The sequence below is a fragment of the Mastomys coucha genome, unplaced genomic scaffold (genome assembly GCF_008632895.1).
Source record: "Mastomys coucha isolate ucsf_1 unplaced genomic scaffold, UCSF_Mcou_1 pScaffold22, whole genome shotgun sequence".
Classification (NCBI taxonomy): Eukaryota; Metazoa; Chordata; class Mammalia; order Rodentia; family Muridae; genus Mastomys; species Mastomys coucha.
In genome coordinates, this window is record NW_022196905.1 from 113,269,722 (window position 1) to 113,293,146 (window position 23,425).

Below are 23,425 nucleotides of genomic sequence, written 5' to 3' on the forward strand. Positions count from 1 at the left end.
CTGGCCCTGGCATTCCCCTACACTGGGGCACAGAACCTTCACAAGGCTGACGCCCTCTCCTCCTATTGGGTCCTAAATTCTTAAAGGGACAGTGATGTTCTGGGCTGGGCCCTGGATTCACATCCTCATTTGCCCTCAGTATGTTTATTGCAGACTGGTAGGGATCAGCTTCAGGGGCTGGGATGAGGACTCGTTCCAAGCTGTTTAGATGACCTAGTTATTATTTTGTTTCTCTATAACAGCATCTCATGCAGCCCTGACTGGCTTTCAACTCAGTATATAGTCAATGACCTCAAACTTTTTAATCCTTCTGTCTCCATGGCCAGAGTTCTGGGATCACAGGTGTCTGCCATCATGTCTCATTTATGCTTCTGCAATTGAACCCAGGATTTCTCTGAATGCTAGGCAGGCACTCCGTCAACTGAGCTGCACACCCAGTCCTAATTATTTACTACTACTATTACTACTACTATTACTACTACTACTACTACTATACTACAGGGTCTTGTTATGTAGCCCAGACTGATCCCAAACTCTTGATTCTCCTGTATCAGCTTTCAGAATGCTGGGATTACAGGTGTGTGCCAGCATACATGATCTACAGCATACACAATCTACAGCATACACGATCTACAGCATACATGACAGCTTGATGTGATCTGGCTTTCATTCAATTTTTGAAAATTATTATTTTACAAAATGATCCTCCATTGGATTGTGCCTTATGACAGAATCTCAGGAGGACAGGCAGATCTCTGAATTCAGACGTGCACATTTCAAAGATAGCTTTCAGAAATGATTTACAGACTCCAGCTCATATGAAGAGTTCAGACACAATCAGAAAGCAACAGGCATGGCCAGGCAGGCCTGTGAAGCCAGCACAGCATCCAGGATGCTGAGGCAGGAGGATCAAGAGTTGAAAGCTAGAGTTCAGGAGAATCCAGGCCTGTCAGAAACATCCGTTACTCAAGAAAAGGATGACAAACTCTCTCTTTTGATATCCACAGGAAGTTCTGAAACTAAAGTCCACCTTCTAGTTGGAAAGAGGAAGTAGATGCTGTTAGAGAAGGTTCTAGCACAAACTAGTCCTGAACTAAAACTCCATCACTGAAAACTAGAGAGTTCATGGATGGTATTGATTAGAGTGGGATGGGAGAACAAAGGAGCTGTCATAATGGGCCTTGCTAGTAAAGAACGAAGGAGGGGGAGTGTGTGTGCACAAATATACACTTATTTACAAAATATTTTAAAATGACCACTTTGAAAAAAAAGATCTACCCCATTATAAATTAATGTGCATCTGCATGTGCCCATTATAAATTAATGTGCATCTGCATGTGTCCATGCATGGGTCTGTACCCATGGCTGCAGGTGCTTACAGAGGGGATCTCTGGGACTAAAGTTATGGGTAACTGGGAGGGGCTAGGAAGCAAACTGGGGCCACCTGTTTATTATTGTTGTGTGTCTGTGTGTGTGTCTGTGTGTGTGTGTGTGTGTCTGTGTGTATCTGTGTCTGTGTGTGCACCACAGCACCCATGGAGGTCAGAGGAGAGTTTCTTGGAGGAAGTTCACTCTTTCTGCCTTTACCTGGGTTCTAGGAATTGAACTCAGGTCTCCAGGCTTGCTCAGCAAGTGCATTATAAGCAGAGCCATCTCACTGGTCCTAATGGTAATTCTTCAATTTACCAGGAAACTATTTGTGGGAGTTGGTTCTCTCCTCCCACCCACATGGGTCCTGGGGATTGAATTTAGCTTATCAGGTTTGAGGCAAAGTTCATTTTCCAAAGTGGGTGCACTGCTGGATAAAGGAGGGAGTTCTCAGTGTTGAATAAGATGCAGCCATGGAGAGAAACTCAGCCCGATCAGTGAACCCTCTGGTTTTCCATCAGAGAGTTTTAGCTCAGGACTAGCTTCTTCTAGAACCTTCTCTGGAGGGATCAACTTTCTCCTCCCAACCAGAAGACAGGTTCAGAACTTCCTGTGGATACCAAAAGAGAGTTTGTCATCTTTTCTTGAATATCAAGTGTCATATAGAGTCGTGAACAATATTTATGGTTAAAATAGTTTTGAATAAAAAGGAAATTGATTTAATTTATTTAAATAAGTAGCTGGGCATGGGGGCTCACACCTGTAATCAAAGCAGTTAGAATCACCTTCGGCTAGAGGCCAGCCTGGGCTACACAGTGAGATCCTGTTTCAGAAGAAAAAAGGTGGGGGCGGGGCTGTCTTAGCAGACATTTGGAGTTTGGATCACTAGCATCTATACAAATACTGAGCTGGCATGGCCGGGATCCCTATGATCACATTCTTCTGGAGGTGGAGACTGAGCATCAAGGAAGCTGGATAGCTTGGCTAGCTGAATCTGCAAGCTCATGGGAGAGATCCTACCACAGCATGTAAGGTGGAGAGACCCACAAAGATATCTAATGCCAACTTTGGGCCTCCACAAGCATGGGCCTCCTAAACATGTGAGCATGCATGCATACAAGGTAACACACGTACATACATATACATGTAAGGCAAAACAAAACAGACTGCAATGAAAGCCAAGCAGCATTCAAATCCTCTTAGATGTGGCAGAGGCCCTGAAGGGGAAGTTGCTGCTGGCAGTCACGATACCCTGCTGCCTGTCATGAGATTCTATACGTGACAGTTCAACTCACACACAACTTTTAGGAAACACTTCTAGCAAATTCCACATGGGTACAGCCCACCACCTGGATCTGCTATTACGTTCACGCTAATACGTGTTGATGGCTTAAATTAGAGTGTTGGGCCTTGAACCAAAACACGAAGAAACACACAGTTCTGCTGCAGGGTTGTGACATAGAGTTTAAAGACAGAATTCCTACCTTCTTGCCTGGAAAACCACAGAGGGTCGGAGCCACGGGGCAGATACCATCTGTGGGAGCCTCAGATGTTGCTCGTGTTTATTGTACTGGGCAGTGTATTACACCTGGGCCAGTCAATGCTGTCTGCAAAATGGTAAAATGGGGCATGGCTGGACCTTTGGAAGCTTCGATCAAGATGTGTTTTCTACTATCTGGAGATTACCACATTGTGTGGGATGTGCGGTTGCTATGTCAACACTCATGGCTTCCTAAGGAAGAGGGGCCAAATGTTGAGGCTTCCATTTCCTTTGAAATGCAAAATGCCTAACACACACACACACACACACACACACACACACACAGATGATAATGTAGAATATGACTTCAATTAATAAGTAAACCAAATCCAGGTTTCCCCTTCCTTTCAACATTGATCTAATCTAAGACATTTTCAAAGCCTCAACTGCAGTGGTGTGTCCTGTCACTTGTGATGGCTGCATTGTGTCCCCTGGGTTGTCCTGGGATCTCTTTTCCCACAACATTTGTTATGCACTCTTGTCCCAAGGCCTTCTTTTGGTAATCAAGTGTGAACCAACATGCTCTCCCTTCTCCTCTTAGATCACACAGCTGAAAATTGAGAACAACCCCTTTGCCAAAGGCTTTCGGGGCAGTGATGACCTGGAGCTACACAGGATGTCTCGGATGCAAAGGTAAGAAATTGGGACAGGATGCACACCACAAATCCCCCCTGCCAGCATTCTCACCACCCAACAGATGAAGAGCTCTCATTCCCATCTCTGTCTCTAGTCTCTGTGTCTCTCAGTCAGTCAGTCAGTCAGTCAGTCAGTCAGTCAGTCTGTCTGTCTGTCTGTCTGTGTAGGTCAAAGGTTAACACAGGTACCTCCCTCAGTCACTTCTCCACCTTATTTTTGAGACAGAGTCTCTCATTGAACCTGGGTTCTCTGATTAAGCCAGGCTGGCTGGCCATTGAGTTCCAGGGAATCCTCCTGTGATCGCCTCTCCACAACTGGTATTGCAAACAACTCTCACCATGCCCAGGTTTGCCACAGGTTCTAGAGATTTGAACTCATGCCTTCATGCACACACAGCTGGTATTTTGTGGAATGAGCTGTCTTCCTAGCCCCCAGCCTCTCTTCTCATAACCCTGAGGATCAGGAAGGATGCTTTTGGGCAGCCCACAGCATAAACGTCTGGGTGCTAGATGATGGAATCTAGCCTGCCATGGACCCAAAGCTACATGCCTCCTCTTCCTTTATTGTGTCCCATCACCCCCTCCTCCTCCTGAGACCTTTTCCCACTTTTCGTTCCCATCCATCTCAGCTGATGAAGGCTGTTCTTTCAGCAACGTCTCTCCATAAATGAGAGAGAAGTTAACAACTCCATTTCCTGGGGGTGAAACACAGACCAGGTGGTGTCCACAGCACCCTGGGGGCTGGGGGTGGGGGTGCGGATTGGGAGCCAGTGCTAAAAGTTGCTTGCTAGTTTGACATATCCTGTGGTTGCAGCTGCTGATTTGACAGATAAAAGGGGGGTTGGAAGAGAGGGTCTGACAGAAAGGACTGAACAAGTACAGTTGGGTTGCCTGTTGTTCTCTCAACTCCCAGTGTGACCATGGCAAGAGAATTAGAAATCATGTCTCCATCTCCTTGGCCAAATGTGCACATGTGCAGACACACACACACACACACACACACACACACACACACACACTCACACACACACACTCACACACACACATTGGCACACACACAGGTACGCACAGAGGTACACACACATACACATAGATACACACATGCACACAAATACACACACACACAGGAGTACACACACATACACAAAGATACATACACAGGCACACACATGCACACAGGCACACACACAGGTACATGCACAGGCACATACAGGTACACACACGTACACAGGTACACACATATGTGCACAGATACACACATATACACATGAACACACAGAGGCACACATGCACATGGCTATACCCATTCTCTTTCTCTCTCTCTGTCTTTCTGCCTCTGTCTCTCTCTTTCACTCTCTCTGTGTCTCTCTTTTCCCTCTCTCTGGGTTTAATGGTTCTGGAAGACACGAAGAGGGTGGGATGTTTGATACAGGACACAGTCATCCAAGAAAGGTAAAAGAGCATACACGAGAAAGGGATGGAGGTCCGTGGTCTTGGGGTCTAAACGTTGTGCTGAGAACTGTGTGTTCTGAATTAATTTAATTACAAATATTCTTTTATTTGCATGGCTATTTTGCCTGCATATAAGTCTGTGTACTGTGTACATTCAGTGCCGCAGAGGCTGGAAGAGGCCATCAGATCCCCAGGAACTGGAGTTATAAATGGTTGTGAGCCCCCACATGGGTGCTATCAATCTACTCCAGGTCCCCTACAAAGAGCAATGAGCACTCTTCACTGCAGAGCTATCTCTCCAGCCTCAGGACTATTTAAGCTCAGTATTTTGAAAATGCATCTGGAAATTGCCAGTCACTGTAGGTCAGAGGAGTCAGTGCCCACAAAAAATCTTGTCTAATTAGTGACAGATACAACTTGTTTGAGGTCCCCTGAGAGCCAAGTTCAGAGTCACATTCTGCACTGATGGTGACTTTGCTGCAGAGGTAGCCACAGCCATTGCTGAAGCCTTGTCTGAGAATTACAGGTGAAGGTCCAACCTGGGCTACTTTATAGAAGCACAGGTCACCAAAGGGTCTAGCATTTCCCATCTGCTCCGTCCTTCCTATAGGGGTATGGTGGACTGAAGAGGTCAGGAGGCTCCCCCCCTCCAGCTTCACCAGGCCTACTGAGTGTATCTCTTTCTGTGCTAAGAACCAAACTCAGGGTCTTGCACAGGATAAAGCCCAGTTCTACTGCTGGGCTCCCCTTCTGGCCAGATTCTTCTTACTGTATCCTCTTTGACAGCAGGAGCTCCTTGACTTAGGCTGAATGCAGTCCCCTTCTCCTCTGGAGTCTTCTCTAGGTAGTCTCACTGAGACACTTGGAAAACCCAAACCCACAAGGTCTCTGTACACTTGGAACCCTCCAGATTCTTATCACTGTGGAGGGAGGTCCAGACCTCTTACCACGACCTACCCCACCCTTCATATCAGGCTCTGCTCCTCGATGTCTCTGTCTGCTCCGAGTCTGTCTGCTTTTTCTTGTTTGTAGCCCTGGGACCTGTGTTCAGGTCCTTCTCCTCCCTCCTCTGGCCAGCTCCCAACATCTGTGGGTTTCTCATGGCTCTTTCTTCCTTTAAGGATCTTTCCCTGCTGGCCCCTGCTCTTTGGAAGCTCAAAGGAACAGGTGTCAGAAGGGAAAGGGGGAAGGGAGGAGCTGGTCACCACTGCTTGTCCTGTTGGAGCCAGCCTCTCAGCCTAAGAGCTGCAGGTCTTTGTGGTAACATGCAGAGTTGCATTGGGAAACTAAGAGGAAGCTAGACCTTCTGGGAAACAGACAGGGTGTTTTTGTTTTCATGAAGCCTTAGGGCCTATGTTGGAGGAAGCAAAATGACCAAAGTGACAGTTTCAAGGTCAGTCAAAGTTAGGGGGGTTTATTCCTGGCCCTGGGTCAGTTGTTGTGTGACTCTGGGGAAGCAAGTTAACCTTCCAGAGATTCAATGTTCCCACCTGTGAAATGGGCACAAGTAAGTGTAGCCTGTGTGTTTTCAGGTTCTCGCAAAAACTACTTGAGAAAATGCAGGCAAGGAATCTGGATCCTAGTCTATTCTCAGGACACTTTCCCTGACCCAGGGGAAATCTCCCTGGGACTGTCAGTTCTAAGTTTGTTCGGAATTTATTTTGGGCTGTTGTCCCAGCCCCCAGGTTGCAGTAGGTAGTGACAAGAAAGGACTGTGGCTCTTAGAGTCAACTGTGATGAAGGGCAGCTCACTGTTAATCTTGTAATTCTGTTTCCTGTCCTCCACACACCCGGTGACAGCTGACTCTAGGAGGAGGGATGAAATATGGAAGAAGGGAGAGAGAGGCAGGGCTCTGGAGGGCCGCACAGCTCTTCTACAAACTCGCTTCTCGACTGGCTCGCCCAAGGCCTGGACAGTCCCGCAGCTTTGCTCTCTCTCCTGATTCTGTGTTTGAAAAAACATGATAGTGACCTAGCTGTTCCTCAGTATTCATTTATGGTGTCCAGTTACAGGAGCCACTTATAACAAACATGGAAGAGCTGGGGAAAAAAATAAAACCACTTACATTGCCTATTTCCAGCTTCCTGTGACAGGTAGTTTAGAAAGGGGTGGGGCCTGCAGTTAAAAAAAAAAAAAACACACAAACGAACCCAGCTTCGCACAGTCAGTGTTCCCCAAGAAGTGAGCAACTGTGGAGCTGACTTTAGAGGGTGCACGGACTCACCCCTTGTCGGTGCTGTGATCTCAAAGATGTTACTGGGGTGCTGGAGAATGAGATTAAGTTAATAGGAGGAGAAGAAGGAAAGGGAAGAGGAGAGAGGGAGGGAGGGAGGAAGGAAGGATGCTAGCTAGCAAGTAGGAAGTCTGGTTAACTCCCAGGTGACTGAAGGGAAATGACTGGCATATAGCAGTTGGGTGGGTCTCCGGAAGAGATGATGCAGTGGTGATAGCGTACAGACAGCGGATATTCTGTGCCTGCGCATGCCAGCTCAGACTCTAGAAGGGTGAGGACTCCATTGCTGCCAGAGACAACCCTACGCCCTGCTTTTCACTGCGGTTCCTGCCTTGAACTTGGCCTCTGTGTTCATGGACTATTCAGACAGCTTGAGAACTTCTGGGTATTGAAGGGTCCAGGGTTGGGACGACAGGAGTCAGGGGAGGTTTTATGGAGGGGCCACAGTAGTTTCCGGAAGGACAGGGGTTGAATGTGTTGAGGAGGGAAGCAGTGGGCACGGTCTTGAAGAGTTGGGTGTAGATTCCGAAGGACTCAGAGAGTGAGCTTGAGAGCAGTGTGTTGGGGGCAGATTGACATCATGAAAGCTGCTACTGGAGCCTGGATATCGAGATGGAAAAGACAACAGGGGACAGCTTCTAGTCCATGCCCACCCCTATCCCCCCATTACAAAAGAGGAAACTGAGGTCAAGGGACTCTTTCTGGAAAGGTTTTGATCTGTTCTTTTCTTTTTCTTCCCCCTTTATTAAATGCTTTCTGTATGCACTGGGCAATGCAAAGATGAGCCAGCATACAGAGGAATCGGGGTTCAAGTACAGACGGCAGGCACTGAAACTTGAGGAGCCCTGGGTAGTTCTGGGGCTCCCCTAGCTCACTGAATATCTGTCTTGACTTTGAAAGGGAGGATATTTGCAAAGACCAGGTCCAGTGCAACAGTGAAATGTTGTAACTCGGCTTTGTGTTATTGCAACGAAGTACACAATCACCTTAAAGAAAGAGAAAGTTTATTTCCAGTCACAGTTTGAGACCTATCAATCCACAGTTAGTTATAGATCTCCCTCTGGGCCTGTGGCAAGGCCCCTGGGCAGTGGCTCACCTTGTAGCAAGTGGGAAAGGGTAGTGGTGATGGGGGTAAAAGGGGGGAGTCCCAAGATCCCAGTGAAGGGTGGACCTCTGAAACCCAGGTTCCACTTGTTATTTATTATATTTTATCTTATGTGTATGAGGGTTTGCCTGCATGCATATCTGTGCGGCACCTGTCTTGCTTGCTGTATGCACTGGACTGTATGCACCTCAGGGCTGGTGGCTGAGGCATGTGGCTGAAGGAAGGAAAGGCAGGCTCCTCAGGTGTACACTCTTTTGAGGATCTGCCTGCCAACTTTCTGCAGGCTCCGGACTTCCTGTGCACTGGAATTCCTGCATATAGCTTCTCCAACACGGGTTCTGACTACACTGGGAGTTCTTAACGTCCCTCACTGGCCTAGATGGAGTGACAAAGGGCCGTGCTGAGGTATAAAACTGCCCGGCTCACACAGAAAGACAGCATAGCACCGAGCCACAGTGATGTCCCATATTGACTGTGCTTGGTGATGAGACAGTGCTTACCTTAGTGAGGCCTCATTGCAGGTGTACATTGCTAGGGCCACAGAAATGACTGAGAGGCAGAAACTTCACTGTGACCAAGGATTCCCTGGGGAAGCCCCCTCATACCGGGTGACAGAGGTGGAAAGGAACTCCCTTCTACCGAGTGAGGGATGGAAAAGAACCTCTTTCTAAAGGGTGAGAGGGTGCAGAGGAACCCCTTTATAGGATAAGAGGGATGGAGAGGAACCTCCATAGTTCTACAAGTACAGAGGAACCCACTTTTATAGGGTGGGGGGATACGAGGAACTCCTGCTCTAACAGGCAAGGTGAGGGTGGAGAGGAATCTACAGGGTGATGAGGAACCCCCTTCTACAGGGTGAAAGGTAGGTATTTGAACTTGAGGCGCGTGCGCGCACGCGCGCGCGCGCGCACACACACACACACACACACACACACACACACACACACACACACACACACACGCACACACACACACACCACTCCTGTGCTTCTTGCTTCTCTTCTACAGAATAACTTTGAGCACTCACTGGTGGCCTTTCTGCCACAGAGGTCTAGATTGAATATCCCTCACCCAAAATATTCGAGCCCGGAAGCCTCTTGGGACTTGGAAGTTTTGTGCATTTTGGATTTGCACGCATTTAAAAGATTTCAACTCCACACCTAAGACTCATTTGCGTCTCAATGTCTTGTACACATAGCCTGAAGGGAATATTACATAGTATTTTTATAGTGCCTGTGGGTTCTTTGGATTACTTAATGTACATACTTAATTATGTAATTGGTCTTGTTTGTTTCTGGGGAACTGACCCCAGGGCTTCTGCACATGCTAAGCAAGTGCTCTATCATTGAGACACATCCTGAGCCCTACCTACTTTAAAACATTATAGTAATAATGATAATTATTGTGTGTGTGTGTGCATACCACAGCATGTTTGTGTATGATGGTCTAAGGACAATTTCATGAAGCCAATGCTTTTCCTTTTGCCTTTATGTGGGTTCCAGGGATGGACCTCATTTCTCCAGGCTTCTACAAGCATCTTTATCTGCTGAGCCACCTTGCCGGCCTTGTTCCTTGTACATTTGATTGCAACAACTGTGTGACTTTTCACTCAGGGTGTTGCCTTGTCAGCTCTCAGAAGGCTACAGGCCGTGGAGCATTTTGGATTTGGGAGTTCAGGACACCCAGCTTGTGTTGATGGAGTCTTACCAGGAGCTAGCCAATTGCTCTTTTAATAGGAAGTGGTCCCCAAGGTGGACATTTGTAGATTTTGAGCTGTCCTCAGCCGGACAGCATAGGGCAGTTTGGAGTTTAGGACTCGGTAGCCAGGTGAGAACCCTCCCCTCTCCTCACCCCAGAGACAGACTTGGAGGCACACAGCCTGGTCACATTATATGTCATCATTGTCTTTCACCTCTGCTAGACCATGTGTCACCCTTTCTATGGTGTCCCTCCCCCTTCTTAAAGTCCAATGAAAGAGGTGGCCCCACACCTTTAATTCCAACACTTGAGAGGTAGAGGCAGGCAAATCTCTGAGTTTGAGGCCAGTCTGGTCTACATAGCAAGTTCCAGGACAGCAAAGGCTACCTAGAGAAACCCTGTCTCAAACACACACACACACACACACACACACACACTAAATCAAATGAAATCATGAGAGGTCCAAAATACTTGCAGTATATACACAGCAGGAGGGGGCGAATCCAACAATTTTAAGGGATGTGTGGGGCTGGGCCCTTCCAAAGTTCTTCTATTGGAGAGTTCCTGCCTCTGTTGTAAATCAATTTTCAGCCTCTGACCACACATGCCTGGCTTTCATACAGAAGGCTTAATGCTCTCGCTTTCTTTGCTTTTGGAGAGAGGCCAACCGAGTGCCCGGTTATAGAGAAGTGACCTGAGACTTTTTTGTGGGGCAGCCCAGACTTCCCCACCCTCCTGTGATTCCAGCTGCCCCAAGGGAAGCATGTTTATCTCAAACAAGAGTGAGGTTGAGAATGAAAAGCCCGAGCCATGAGTGATGCTGTAAAACCAAGATTGTCTGCAGAGACTCCATCTGGGATGTTGAGGAGCAAGAAGGATGCTTGGGTAGCTCTCCTCTTTCTTACCTGCAGATCCACCCCTCCTGTCTCCCTACCAATGCCTTTGGGTACTTCCTTCTAGAGGGGGCGCTATGAGCTGCTCATTTATTCATCTATGCTTTTACCATCTTTACTGAGGCGTAATTGACAAGATGTTCATATGTAGAAGCATGTAACATAACGCTTTGATATATAGATTGTGAAACAGGCCAATAAGACAGTCAACACATAGCCTGGGCTATCTACTGTTTTCTTCTCTCTTTTTCTCTTTTTCCCTCACCTTCTTTATTCTACCCTTTCCTCTCATCAGTCTTCCCCTCTCTTCTCCCCTTCTCTTCACTTCTCCTGCCCCTTCCCTCCCACGGACTTCCCACCCTTTCATCCCCTAGAAACACCTAGTTCCTGCCCTCTGCATACAGTATCGCTATCACTCTGGGCAGCTCCCACCAACTCTACATAGTGATGCTCTATGTCTTTCTAGAGCTTATTTCTCTTGCATGCCCAGAATGCTCTATGCATTGACCAACATCTCTCCATGCCTTTTCCTCCAGCCCATGGCAGCCACCACTCTGTTCTCCCTGCTGGAAGTTGGACCATTTTAGACTCCACCTAGGAAGTGATGTCTTATAGCCTGTCTTCCTGGGTTTGGCTTCTTTCCCTTAGCAGGATACCCTCCAGGTTCACTCATGGTCTCAAATGAGAGGATTTCTTCTTTTTGAAGGATGGCTAGTGCTCCATGATATACACACTCCACATTCTCTTTATCCATTCACCCGAGGCTTAGGTTGTTTCAATTTATTGGCTCTGGTGACCAGGACAGCAATGGGCACAGGGATCCAGTCACCAATTCTATTCTTTTTTTGGGTACAGAACCAGCAAGGGACTGCTGGACCACACAGTGCTTCTATTTTTAGCTTTTGAAGGAACTCTGCGATGTTTCCCAGAATGACTGTGCCAAACTGTATCCCCACCCACGACGGAGAGGGTTCCCCTTTCTCCACCTCCTCGCCAACACCTGTTATCTCGAGTCATTTCTCATTTCGATAGCAGCCATCCTTGCAGGTGTGAAGTGACAGCCCTGGGTGAGATTGCCTTGCATTTCCCCAGAAAGTGAAGTTGATTCTTCCCTCATGGGCCATTTGTGAGCTTTCTTTGAAGAAATGTCTGCTTAGATCCTTCATGGAATTTATATTTTTATTTAGACAATTATTTTGGGGTGCTGTTGTTGGTTTATCTCAATGCTTTGATCTTGCCAAGCATATACCTTACTACTGACACACACACACACATGTGCACACACACGCACACACACACACACCCAGGCTTCCATATTTTTATCATCACCACCACTACCACCATCATTGTGTGTGATACCCCTATCTACTTTTCAGCAATATTTATCATACTTACAAGTGACCTTGTTAGAAAGCAGATTTCTACATGTCCCTGACAGTCTGTAGTTATAGGATGGGACAAAAGCTTCCTTGGGACCAGTTCTTTCAAATGAGCAAGGGAGGGATTCATTGGCCAACCCCATTTTATTCCTTGGCCATAAGTAATGAGCAGCCAGGTAGATGTGCGACCCTGATTTCTGAAGACTGAGTTCTTGTATGGGTTTTCTATAGAAAAAAAATGTCTCTTTCTCAGTTTGGTGTTCAGGTCTGGCTAAGCACTCAAGCCAGCCACAAGCCCTGACCAGCATTTTATTGTCAAACACGTAAGATATGAAGAAAACACAGAATTATAGCATCTTATTGTCAAACACGTAAGATATGAAGAAAACACAGAATTAGAACATTTTATTGTCAAACACGTAAGATATGAAGAAAACACAGAATTAGACCAGAATTTCTGCTTGTATGTCTGCTCTGTCACTCACATGTTCATCTGTCTGTCTGTCTGTCCATTCTTTCAGTCCATCTAGCCATCATCCTTCTTACTATAACAGATGAAATTTAACCTAAGTCACAGAAATGAACCATTTCAGCACAAACTTCAGTGAATGCATCATCAACTGAGATGTGATTTTTGTTCACATTTCTTCCTTTTATCTAATATTTCCAGAGCAAGAGGCACACATCATAAGTTTACCTTTTGCTTCTTGACAAATGTACATACTCATGAAATGTAAATCCCTGTCAAAATCTAGAACATTCCATAAAATCTGCTTATTCCTCTTATTAGCACATATAGGTGTGTGTGTATATATCTGTGAATGTGTGTGTCTGTGTGTATATGTGTGTGTATGTGTGTATGTGAGTGTATATATGTGTGTGCATGTCTATGTGTGTGTATGTGTGTATGTATGTGTCTGTATATGTTTGTTTATGTGTGTGTATGTATGTGTATATGAGTATGCATGGGTATGTATGTGTATATGAGTGTGTGTGTGTGTGTGTGTGCATGTGAGTGTGTGTTTGTGTGTGTAGGCTCAAGGTTAAAGTCAGGTGTTTTCCTCAATAACTTGCCACCTTATGTATTGAAGTGGGGTCCCTTGCTTCAACTCACAGCCCACTGATTCAGCCAGTCTAGGCACCCAGTTTGTTCCTGGGATCCCCTGTCTCTGACCCCTCACACTGAGGTCACAAGTGGGATGCCACATCCACTCAGCATTATGTGGATGCTGGGAATTCACAGTCTGGTCCTCAAGCTTGTTCAGCGAGTGGGTTTCCTACTGAGTCATCTCTTTCTGCTAGCAAGCTTGCCAGAGAATTGACTATAAGTCTGTTCTATGCAGTACAGTGTGCCAGACAGAAGGGAAGACTGATGGACAGACAGCCAGAGCTCACTAAGGAGCTCAGCTACATTCTCATCCCACGTTCATGCTCTCCATGGAGTTGCTTCCATTTTCTCCCAGATGTCCTGCAGGGTGGGCCTTCTTCTTTCATTCCTGTAAATGGAACAAATGCAGCAAAGGGCCAAGAGACAAAAGAAGTCATCCTGCGAGGGCCCAGGTTCCCCCATGATTCAGAGCTGTCTCAGCAGCATTGCTAAGAACTCTTTTGGACTGTTGGGCCCCTTTCAGATAGTGGGGATGAGTGCACACCTCTCCCTAGAAAACTGACAAGCCTAGAGCACTTGATCTTTGAGTTGGGGTGGCAGCTCAGAGCCCATTTAGAGCCTGCTGGGTGCAAAGCGCTGCTTCCACATGTGTTGTCCAGGATGGAGTGATGTGCACCTATCCTCCTAGCACTCAGAAGGCTGAGACAGGAGGATCGGAAATTGGAAGTCACCTTGGCTATATAATAAGATCCCCTAACCTCCCCCAAACCCCCAGAAGTGAGACTTGGGGTGTAGTTCGGTTGGTAGCATATTTGCATAGGATTCACAAAGCCTGACTTCCATGCCCAGCACTAATTAACCAGGTCTGCTGAGCATGTCTATCATCCCAGAACTTGGAAACAGAGGAAAGGGTATCAGAAGATGAAGGTTTGGGGAAGGGATGGCTTAGTGGCTAAGAGCACCAGCTGCTCATCTGGAAGACCTGGGTTTAGTTTGTAGCACCTATATATTTGCTCACAATTGTTTGTGTTACTGTTTGTAACTCTAGTGCCCTCTTCTGAACTCCTTGCATACCAGGAACACATGGTACACAAATACACACACACAAGAAAAAATTCCACACACACAAAATAAAATAAATAGATATAATTGTTAAATAATAAATTTAAAATATGAAATGGGGCTGGAGAGATGGCTCGGTGGCTAAGAGCATTTGTGGCTCTTTCAGGAGACCTGGGCTTAATTCCTTGAACCAACATAGTCCAGTCCCTAGGGGATCCAGTGTTCTTTTCTGGCCTCTGTAGAGATCACTCACTCACACACACACACACACACACACACACACACACACACACACACACGGTACACAGGCAGTTATGCAAAACACCCGTACACATTCAGAACCAAATAAACCAAACCAAAAACAAAAGTTGAAGGTCATCCTTGGCTATATATTGGGTCTGAGGACAACCTGGGCTCCCTTCCTCCCCTCTTCTCCTTTCCTTCCCATCCACCTACCATTTACCATCTCAGAACTCCTAGAGGCCTCTGCCATTGCGATCCCATTCTACAGAAGGAGACAGAGGCAAGGAGAAAAGAGAAACCAGGAAACCGCCCACCACGTCCATGGCTGGGTGCTTGAATAGACAGCATCCACTCAACCAGGCCAGTGCCAGAACCAGGAGCCAGTTGCTGCTGCTCCTCTTTCTAGTGATGTGTAGCCTCATGGTCCCAGAGCTACAAAGCAAGGGCTGTTACCAGAGAGGGAAGACCTTCAGGGGTCTTGGTCCCTCCCAACCACACAGCCCCAGTGGGAAATTTATGTGAAGTATTTGTGCCTATTTTCCACAGTGAGACGATTTCCTGCCTTTCTATCATGAGAAATGAGAACCAAATGGATTTGTTAGCTGCACTGAGCTGTGTGTCACCCGGGTGTGCTCTTCTGCGTCTCGTGGTACCCACGGATGTCAGGTCAAAATAACTTCCCCCAGTGGCTTAGGTGAACAGACCAGGCAAGCTCCCTGGGGGGCTGAGTTTGCCTGGCCCGTTTTAATTTGGGTCTCAGAGGAAAGTGGGGAGCCAATGAAAGAGGGATTTAGCGCACAAGAACAGGGCTTTTACAGCCCTCACCCCACTTTGGTTGTTTAAAAATACTGCCAGAAATTGGGTAAAGCATCTCCAGGAGAAAACAAAACTGAACAAAAGCGTCCCCACCACCCCAGCTTCCTGCCACCTGCTTTCCTGAAAAGGCTAATTCAGCCCGCTGCAGTGTGTTGGGAAGAAGGTTCATTAGCTGGCGGGCCGGTGGTGCAGTTTGGCCCTCGGTTTCAATATTCCCTTGTAACGTTTTACAACCCAGACCCGTGGACAATGGCGTCATTCAGTACACTCCCGGGCTCGCGGGGAACAGAATGTCAGGGAGCCTGAGTCAGGGAGGATCTGGTTTTGTGGGTTGTGGCACCCAGGGAGAGCGGAGAGAACTCAAGATCTGGCTTGTGTCTGGTGCCTCGGGCTGAAAATGGTGGACGGATGGTCAGACAGACTGATGGTAAAAGCAGCAAACTGTGCGTCTTGACCAGTGACCCCTGACCCTGCCCTCTTGTAGCCAATTCCCAACTTTTTCTTTTCAACCCAGCCCCTCTGAACATGACTTTTCTTATCTGTATGGTAATTCTTAAATACTCTCGTGAAATGAGGAAAGATCTGGGCTCAAAAGAGGGGAGACAATACAGTGGCTGGAACACGGATCATGCAGGTGATGAAGGTGGGGATGATAGTGATGCTGCTGCTGAAGGTAGTGATGGTGGTGGATGATGAAGGTGGTGATGCTGATGGTGATAACGATGGTTGTGATGCTGATGATGGTGCTGATGGAGATGGTGGTAATGATTATAGTGATGGTGGTGGTGGTAATTATGGTGAAAACCTGCCCTCCATGACACACACACACACACACACACACACACACACCTTTCAATCTTCACTGTAATTCTGCAATGCTCTGTTTTCTTCATGGACATTTGTAAGTTGCAGGTGAAAACAACCCACCTTCTTCCCATCCAAGGCACCATGGCGATACCACCAGACAGGCACTGACAGTCCTCTGACTGATCTAACCTTTGACTGGTCCATGAGGATGTCACCAGACAGGCACTAAGAGTCCTCTGACTGGTCCATCCTTTGACTGGTCCACGAGGAGCTCTGTGGGGACCACCCTGCTATTGTGTGCTTTGGACATCTCTCCCCACCTCCTCCCTCCCCTCCCCCTCCCTCTCTCTCTCATCTCACTGTCAGCCCACAGCCTGACACCTGTCAGATGGCCTCAGGACACAGAATCTCAGGCACTAAACGAGATGTTCTTGATACATGCCGGGGATGATGAAGCTCCTTAGAGAGAAACAAGCTGTGAGGGACATGTGGTTATTGGGGATAATATCACTTTTCCACTTCTGGAAGTGTTTATAAAACAGGGTTTGGCCTTTCTTGGGGTGAGTAATTCTGCAGTTTGGCAAGGCTGGATTGGGAGAATTCCATGGAGCACGCTGGTCTGCTCTCTTGTAAATTCCCTCAGCCAATATTTTTGGAGGCTTATTTTCTTTAATTAAAAAAATAACCATCACCGTTAAACATATAAAACCCCAAACGATTTCTCCTTTCCTCCTGGAGTGCTGACAGTCCAGCACTTGACCTCGGCAGACTCAGGCTGAATTGCCGGTAAGATTTGATGGCTTTGGTACAGTTTTATTATTTAGCTTTTTCTTTTATTCTTCTTGTTTTTTCCATTACATAGTTTGTACTACAAAGCCAGCACTCTTAAGCTAATGCCATTTCTCTTAGGCTCCTGGCTGACTGGTGGCTGTGTGGTGCACATCCCAGCTGGGATCCAAGATGGCATAGGTCCCCAGGGGAAGCATAGCTGAGAGACTCTTGGGTGTCATGAATGGTGGATATGAGTGTCACGGAAACTTGACAGCATGTTCCTTGGAAAGGGATCTTGATTCCAGGCCTCTGCTTTAGACATTGAAAGGAGTGTTTATGGAATAGGTGGGCTAGAATTCTTTCTGGTTGCAACTTACCAGTTCTAGGTAGTTCTAGGTAGGCAAGGTGTCTAATTGCTCTGGGATTCAGTTTCCTAATCTGTACAATGGGCACAAGCAACCATCACCTCATCACAGCATCATGGGAAGGGTGCCATGGGCTCTTGCTGATGGCTGTGCATATGGGACTTGCGTAGTACGCTTTGTATTTTATTTTATTTCTATTTGTTGGCATTCAGGTATTAAAACTCGGGGTCTTGTATGTCCCACAACACTACTCTACTACTGAGCTACACCCCTAGCCTGTTATTAATTAGCTAATTAACAAATTGGAGTGCTGGGAATTGAACCCAGATCCTTGAGCTTACCAGGCAAGGACTCTGCTACTGAGCCACATCCACACCTATCTATCTATCTATCTATCTATCTATCTATCTATCTATCTATCTATCTATTTATCTATCTATCTAGATATCTATCATCTATCAATTATCTATCTATCTATCTATCTATCTATCTATCTATCTATCTAGATATCTATCATCTATCAATTATCTATCTATCTAGATATCTATCATCTATCAATTATCTATCTATCTATATATCATCTATCTATAATCTATCTTTCTATCATCTATCTATTCTCTCTCCCCCTCCCCTCCTTCTCCCTGACCCTCCCTTCCCTCCCTCCTTCCTCCCCCTCTCTTTCTCTCCCTCTCTCTCTCTCTGTCTCTGTCTATGTCTGTCTCTCTGTCTCTGTCTCTCTCTCTCTTTCTCTCAGTGCTGGAAACTGAACCAAGAGCATCATGCATGCTAGGTGAGTGCTCTACTTCTGAGCTACACCTCCACTTTCAGTTGTACACTTCAATTTCCACAAGTAAACATTTATTTTAGTTGTGTGAGAGGAGCCAAGTTAGTACCTCAAGCACATGGTCTTACACACATGATTGTTCATAGTGAGACTAAACCTATTTGGATCAAAAATCATCACAAAAAATGCCCAAAAAGATAACTGATTCCAGGTCATGACTAAATAAATAAATAACACAAACTCTGACATTTTGAATTTCCTGATTGTACTGGCTGGTTTTGTGTGTCAACTTGACATAGGCTGGAGTTATCACAGAGAAGGGAGCTTCATTTGGGAAAGTGCCTCCATGAGATCCAGCTGTGGGGCATTTTCTCAATTAGTGATCAAGGGGGTAGGGCCCCTTGTGGGTGGTGCCATCCCTGGGCTGGAATTCTTGTGTTCTCTAAGAGAGCAGGCTGAGCAAGCCAGGGGAAGCAAGCCAGTAAGCAGCATCCCTCCATGGCCTCTGCGTCAGCTCCTGCTTCCTGACCTGCTTGAGTTCCAGTCCTGACTTCCTCTGATGATCAACAACAATGTGGAAGTGTAAGCTGAATAAACCCTTTCCTCCCCAACTTGCTTCTTGGTCATGATGTTTGTGCAGGAATAGAAACCCTGACTAAGACACTGATCTATATATGGGCCTTGGGTCAGAATATGTTCCTAGCCTGTCTAGTGCCAGGGGTCTCTGGCTGAGTGTCGAAACCTATACATTTCTCAGAATACTGTGATTCAAATTCATAAAACTCATACTCTAGAAAGTGTTGAATTATGGTTATCAAATTACTGTCATTGTTGTTATTATTTTAGACTCTGGATCCTCCTGCCTCTGCCTTCCAAGTGTTGTAATTAGACATGTGATCCACTGTGCCAGGCTTATTTGGTTCTGAGGATCAAATGCTGGACATCATGCACACTAGAACACTCTACTGAGGTCCCTCCTCAGCTTTGGAGGGACCAGATTCTGAGAACCTGGCAGGATGGAAGCTTAGCAGGCTGTGTGGGCAATATGTTTCGTTCTGTGGCTTCCATCTTCTTTATCCTCCCTTCCCCCACCCTGCCCCCTTTCCCTGTCTCTCTTCTCCCTACTTAACACAATCGCAACAACGATGATGATGACAGGCTCCTGTCAATCTCCTCATTCACTCTCTCACCATTATAGTCTCTTGAAAGTTATTTAATTTTTAAATTTTATTTTTAATTATGTGTATGTGGGGGGGAGGGGACTGTGTGCACATTAATGCAGATACTTACAAACTCCACAGGAGGGCGTCGGCTGCCTGGGAGTTGGGGTTATCATGATGTGGGTGCTGGGAACCAAATTTAACTCCTGATCCATCTCTTCAGCCCCTGAGGATTCCTTTTTCTTTTTGTTGTTCTTGTGATGGTGATGATGATGATGATGATGGTGGTGGTGGTGGTGGTGGTGGTGGTGGTGATGATGATGATGATGGTATGTGTATGTGTATGTGTGTATGTGTATGTGTATGTGCATCTGTGCATGGTAAATGTGATATGTATGTGGGGTATGCTCATACCATAGTGTACACATGGACATTAGAGCAGCACAACTTTGTGGAGTTGGTTCTCTCCTTTCACCTTTATGTGGGTTCCAGGGATTTAACTCAGGTCTCTAGGTCTGTGCAGCGAGCACCTTTACCCACTGAGCCATCTTGCCTGCCCATAAACTAGGTGTTTATTTCCCTCAACTTACAGAAGAAGAGACCAAGCCATAGAGTAGTTATATACAGCAGCATGACAAAGATATCAACTTAAAAGGAAGTAGAGGTTATTATCAGGGATGTGTCTGGGTTTAGAATGACCTAAGGCTAAGGCTGCACCTGATTGTCCAGGGCGATCTCTCCCATTTGGACAAAGATAAAGCCTTAAAAAAATGTTCAGAGGTTAAGTTTAAATGTCTAGGCAGTACACTGGCTTTTGACTTGGACAGTTCGAAGATATGCAGATGAGGGTGAATAATTTCACACTCAGCAGTGGTGGAGAGAGATTCTGAGGTGCCCTTGCTTTTCTGACTGTAATAAGTCTGTTTTCACACCTACTTGCCTGATGTACAAAATGTGAGAAGTGGGTGCTGGACATACATTCATGGCATGGGATGCCAGGGGTCACTGGCCTCTGGATCATCAAAGGCTCTCCCCACCACTAGTTTCTTATTTTGTTGACTTTTCTGTTGGACTCATTGACACATGCTCAGTGAGGAGGTGAAGTCCCCTCAGAACGCCCGTTAACATATTTTTTTCTTTGCTCTCTTCCTTTCAGTAAAGAGTATCCTGTGGTCCCCAGGAGCACCGTGAGGCACAAAGTCGCCTCCAACCACAGCCCCTTCAGCAGCGAGACTCGAACTCTCTCCACCTCGTCCAATTTAGGGTCTCAGTACCAGTGTGAGAATGGTGTCTCTGGCCCCTCCCAAGACCTTCTGCCCCCACCTAACCCATACCCATTGGCCCAGGAGCACAGCCAAATTTACCACTGTACCAAGAGGAAAGGTGAGTGTGGCAGGCCTGCTGGGGTTTTACCCTTACTGTTCACAGCCATGGGGGGGGCGTGGGGGAGGAGTGCTTGCCACCATGGTGGGGGTAGTGCTCACCGCCATGGGGAGGGGAGCGCACAGGAACATTGGTTTGCTTATTATTTATTTATTTTTAAGTAAGTAACACAGGAATACAGAGGTAATAGGAAATTCAAACCCTGTAGGTAAAAGTAAGAGGTTCATTTAATATGTCTCTGAGTTCAGCTTCTCCCTGAAGAGGATGTAAAATGTCTAGATTTACTTAACTCATTAATAAAGCATGCATGTATGTAGCACATGTACACATTCATGCACACATACATATACAGATACATACATTCATACATACATACACACATACATATACACATACATACACACAAACACATACTCATACATACACACATACTTACATACACACATACATATACTCATATATATACACAAATGAATAATACAATACACACTCATATATACATACATGCATATACATGTACATACACATATATACATACATATACACAAACATACACACAAACATACACATACATACACACACATATATATACACATATATATATACATACATACATATACACATATATACACATATAACACACATACTCATATATACATGCATATACATAGATAACACATAACACACATACATGCACAGATACATACACACATACACACATAAAACACATATGTACACACATAGATCTATACATATATATAACATGTACATAATACACACATATACACACATAACACACATATATACACATATATATACACACATAAATACACATACACACATACACATGCATACACATAGAGACACATACATATCACACTCATTACACATGCATGAACACACATACCATGCATACAGCACACGCTCCTTTATCAAATGAGAAATCAATGATTTTTCCCTAAGCTGTCTGAGCCAAAGGGTGTGTGTCAGGAAAAGAAACTTCCACCAGCCCCCTCTGGGAGCCAGAACTACCACAGTTAATATGTATAGGGTGGTTGAGTTTAGCTTATCTGAACATTTGCTTGCATCTGTGTGTTTTGACACAAGATCTCATTCTGTAGCTCAGGCCAGCCTATATCTTGCAATCCTCCTGCCTCGGCCTCCCATGTGCTTATCCTCCCTGGGTTTCTCACTTTGTAAATGGGGACAGGTATCTCAGAACACATGACGCCCATCCACACCCAGCAGGCTGCAGGGATCCCAAATAGATGGCAGGTAGTCACTGTGGATACTGAGTCCCTGGAAGATATGAAGAGACTTGCTGTGAGGCACATCCAGGGTGGAGATAGCTTTCACCCCTCAGTCTTCAGGGTCAGACCCCAAGAGTGCAGCTCACCTTTGGGACTTGGGAGCTTTCTTTGTGAACATGGGCTCTGTCTTCTCTGTTTTAAATGAGACTGTAATTCAAGCTCAGGGTGGGATGTGTATTGTGGCTGGATGTGAAGGTGCAGCCTCATGCGTATGCTGTGTGCTTGTCTGGGGTGGGCTCAGTCAGTGGCCACTATGTTATTCTCAGACACCTAAGTCATAGTCTGGCCTGTTGCCCCTCACTCCACATGCACCAGTTCTGTGCCTTCAGAAGTCCAGTGAGCTGTTCCTGGACTTTTGGTTAAGCAAAGCTGCTGTAGTAAAATTCTCAGGAGCCTGGCTTCCCGGGGGAAGGGAGCCGGTCTGCATGACTGGCCAGAATGCCCCTTCCTTGTGTTTAGAAGGGGTGACACGCTGGCATTGGTTCTTCCCTGGGGATGATGTGTGACTTCCAGATGGACCCAAACCCATTCAAACTCCTTGGATCTCCAAGGCCTGAACAATGTCACCCCAACAACCCCCAGCCCGGCTCCCCCACATCCGCCCCCCCCCCGTGGGCTGGATACCAGATGCGGCAAGCTCGTCTGTTCCCTCAACTCTCAGAGAGGGAAAGAGTATCCAAGGAGGAGTTCCTGTTCAGATATGCTGCTTAGTGTGACAGCTAAAAGGGTCCTTTCTCCGCTTGGTCTCTGAGTGAGTCTTCTCCCAGTGTGGGTGTGAGGAACTCTTCTGACAGGTGGTAAACTGAGGTGCAGCAGCAAAGGTCTCACGGGCTTTTCCTTCTAAGACAAGTCTTACCATTTACCTTAAGCTGGCATCAGACTTTCTATGTAGCCCAGGCTGGTCTGAAACTTATTGTGTAGCTTAGACTGGCCTCGGACTCCCTGCATAGCCCAGGCTGGTTTTGAACTCCAGTCATCTGTCTCAGTTTCCCAAGTGGTGAGGTTGCAGGCACACACCACCCATATCCATTCGGTCAGTGGTTTGTGAGGTGGAATTAGAAGGTAAAAATGTGCGCACTCTGTACCCTGTGATGCTCGTTGCCATGCGTTTTTGTCTGTGACACCATCAGTACATTCAACATGTCATCTCCTGTGGGGGATCGTGGCGGGGATGGGTCCTACATGGCTATAAAGAGCTCAGCAGGTTTGCATTAGGGAGCTCTGTCGATTAAATTAATGCCAGACTGGGAAGAGAGAGAGAGAGAGAGAGAGAGAGAGAGAGAGAGAGAGAGAGAGAGAGAGAGAGAGAGAG

General features: G+C 46.4%; 1 protein-coding gene across 1 annotated transcript in view; it reads left to right on the forward strand.

Annotated features, from left to right (window-relative positions):
- Nucleotides 1-23,425, forward strand: part of Tbx5 (T-box transcription factor 5) — a 49,401-nt gene that overhangs the window by 15,415 nt on the left and 10,561 nt on the right. Inside the window, exons 7-8 of the mRNA XM_031337657.1 lie at nucleotides 3,450-3,541; nucleotides 20,577-20,803. Coding sequence (XP_031193517.1) covers nucleotides 3,450-3,541; nucleotides 20,577-20,803 — 319 coding nt within the window. The remainder of the gene's footprint in view (nucleotides 1-3,449; nucleotides 3,542-20,576; nucleotides 20,804-23,425) is intronic.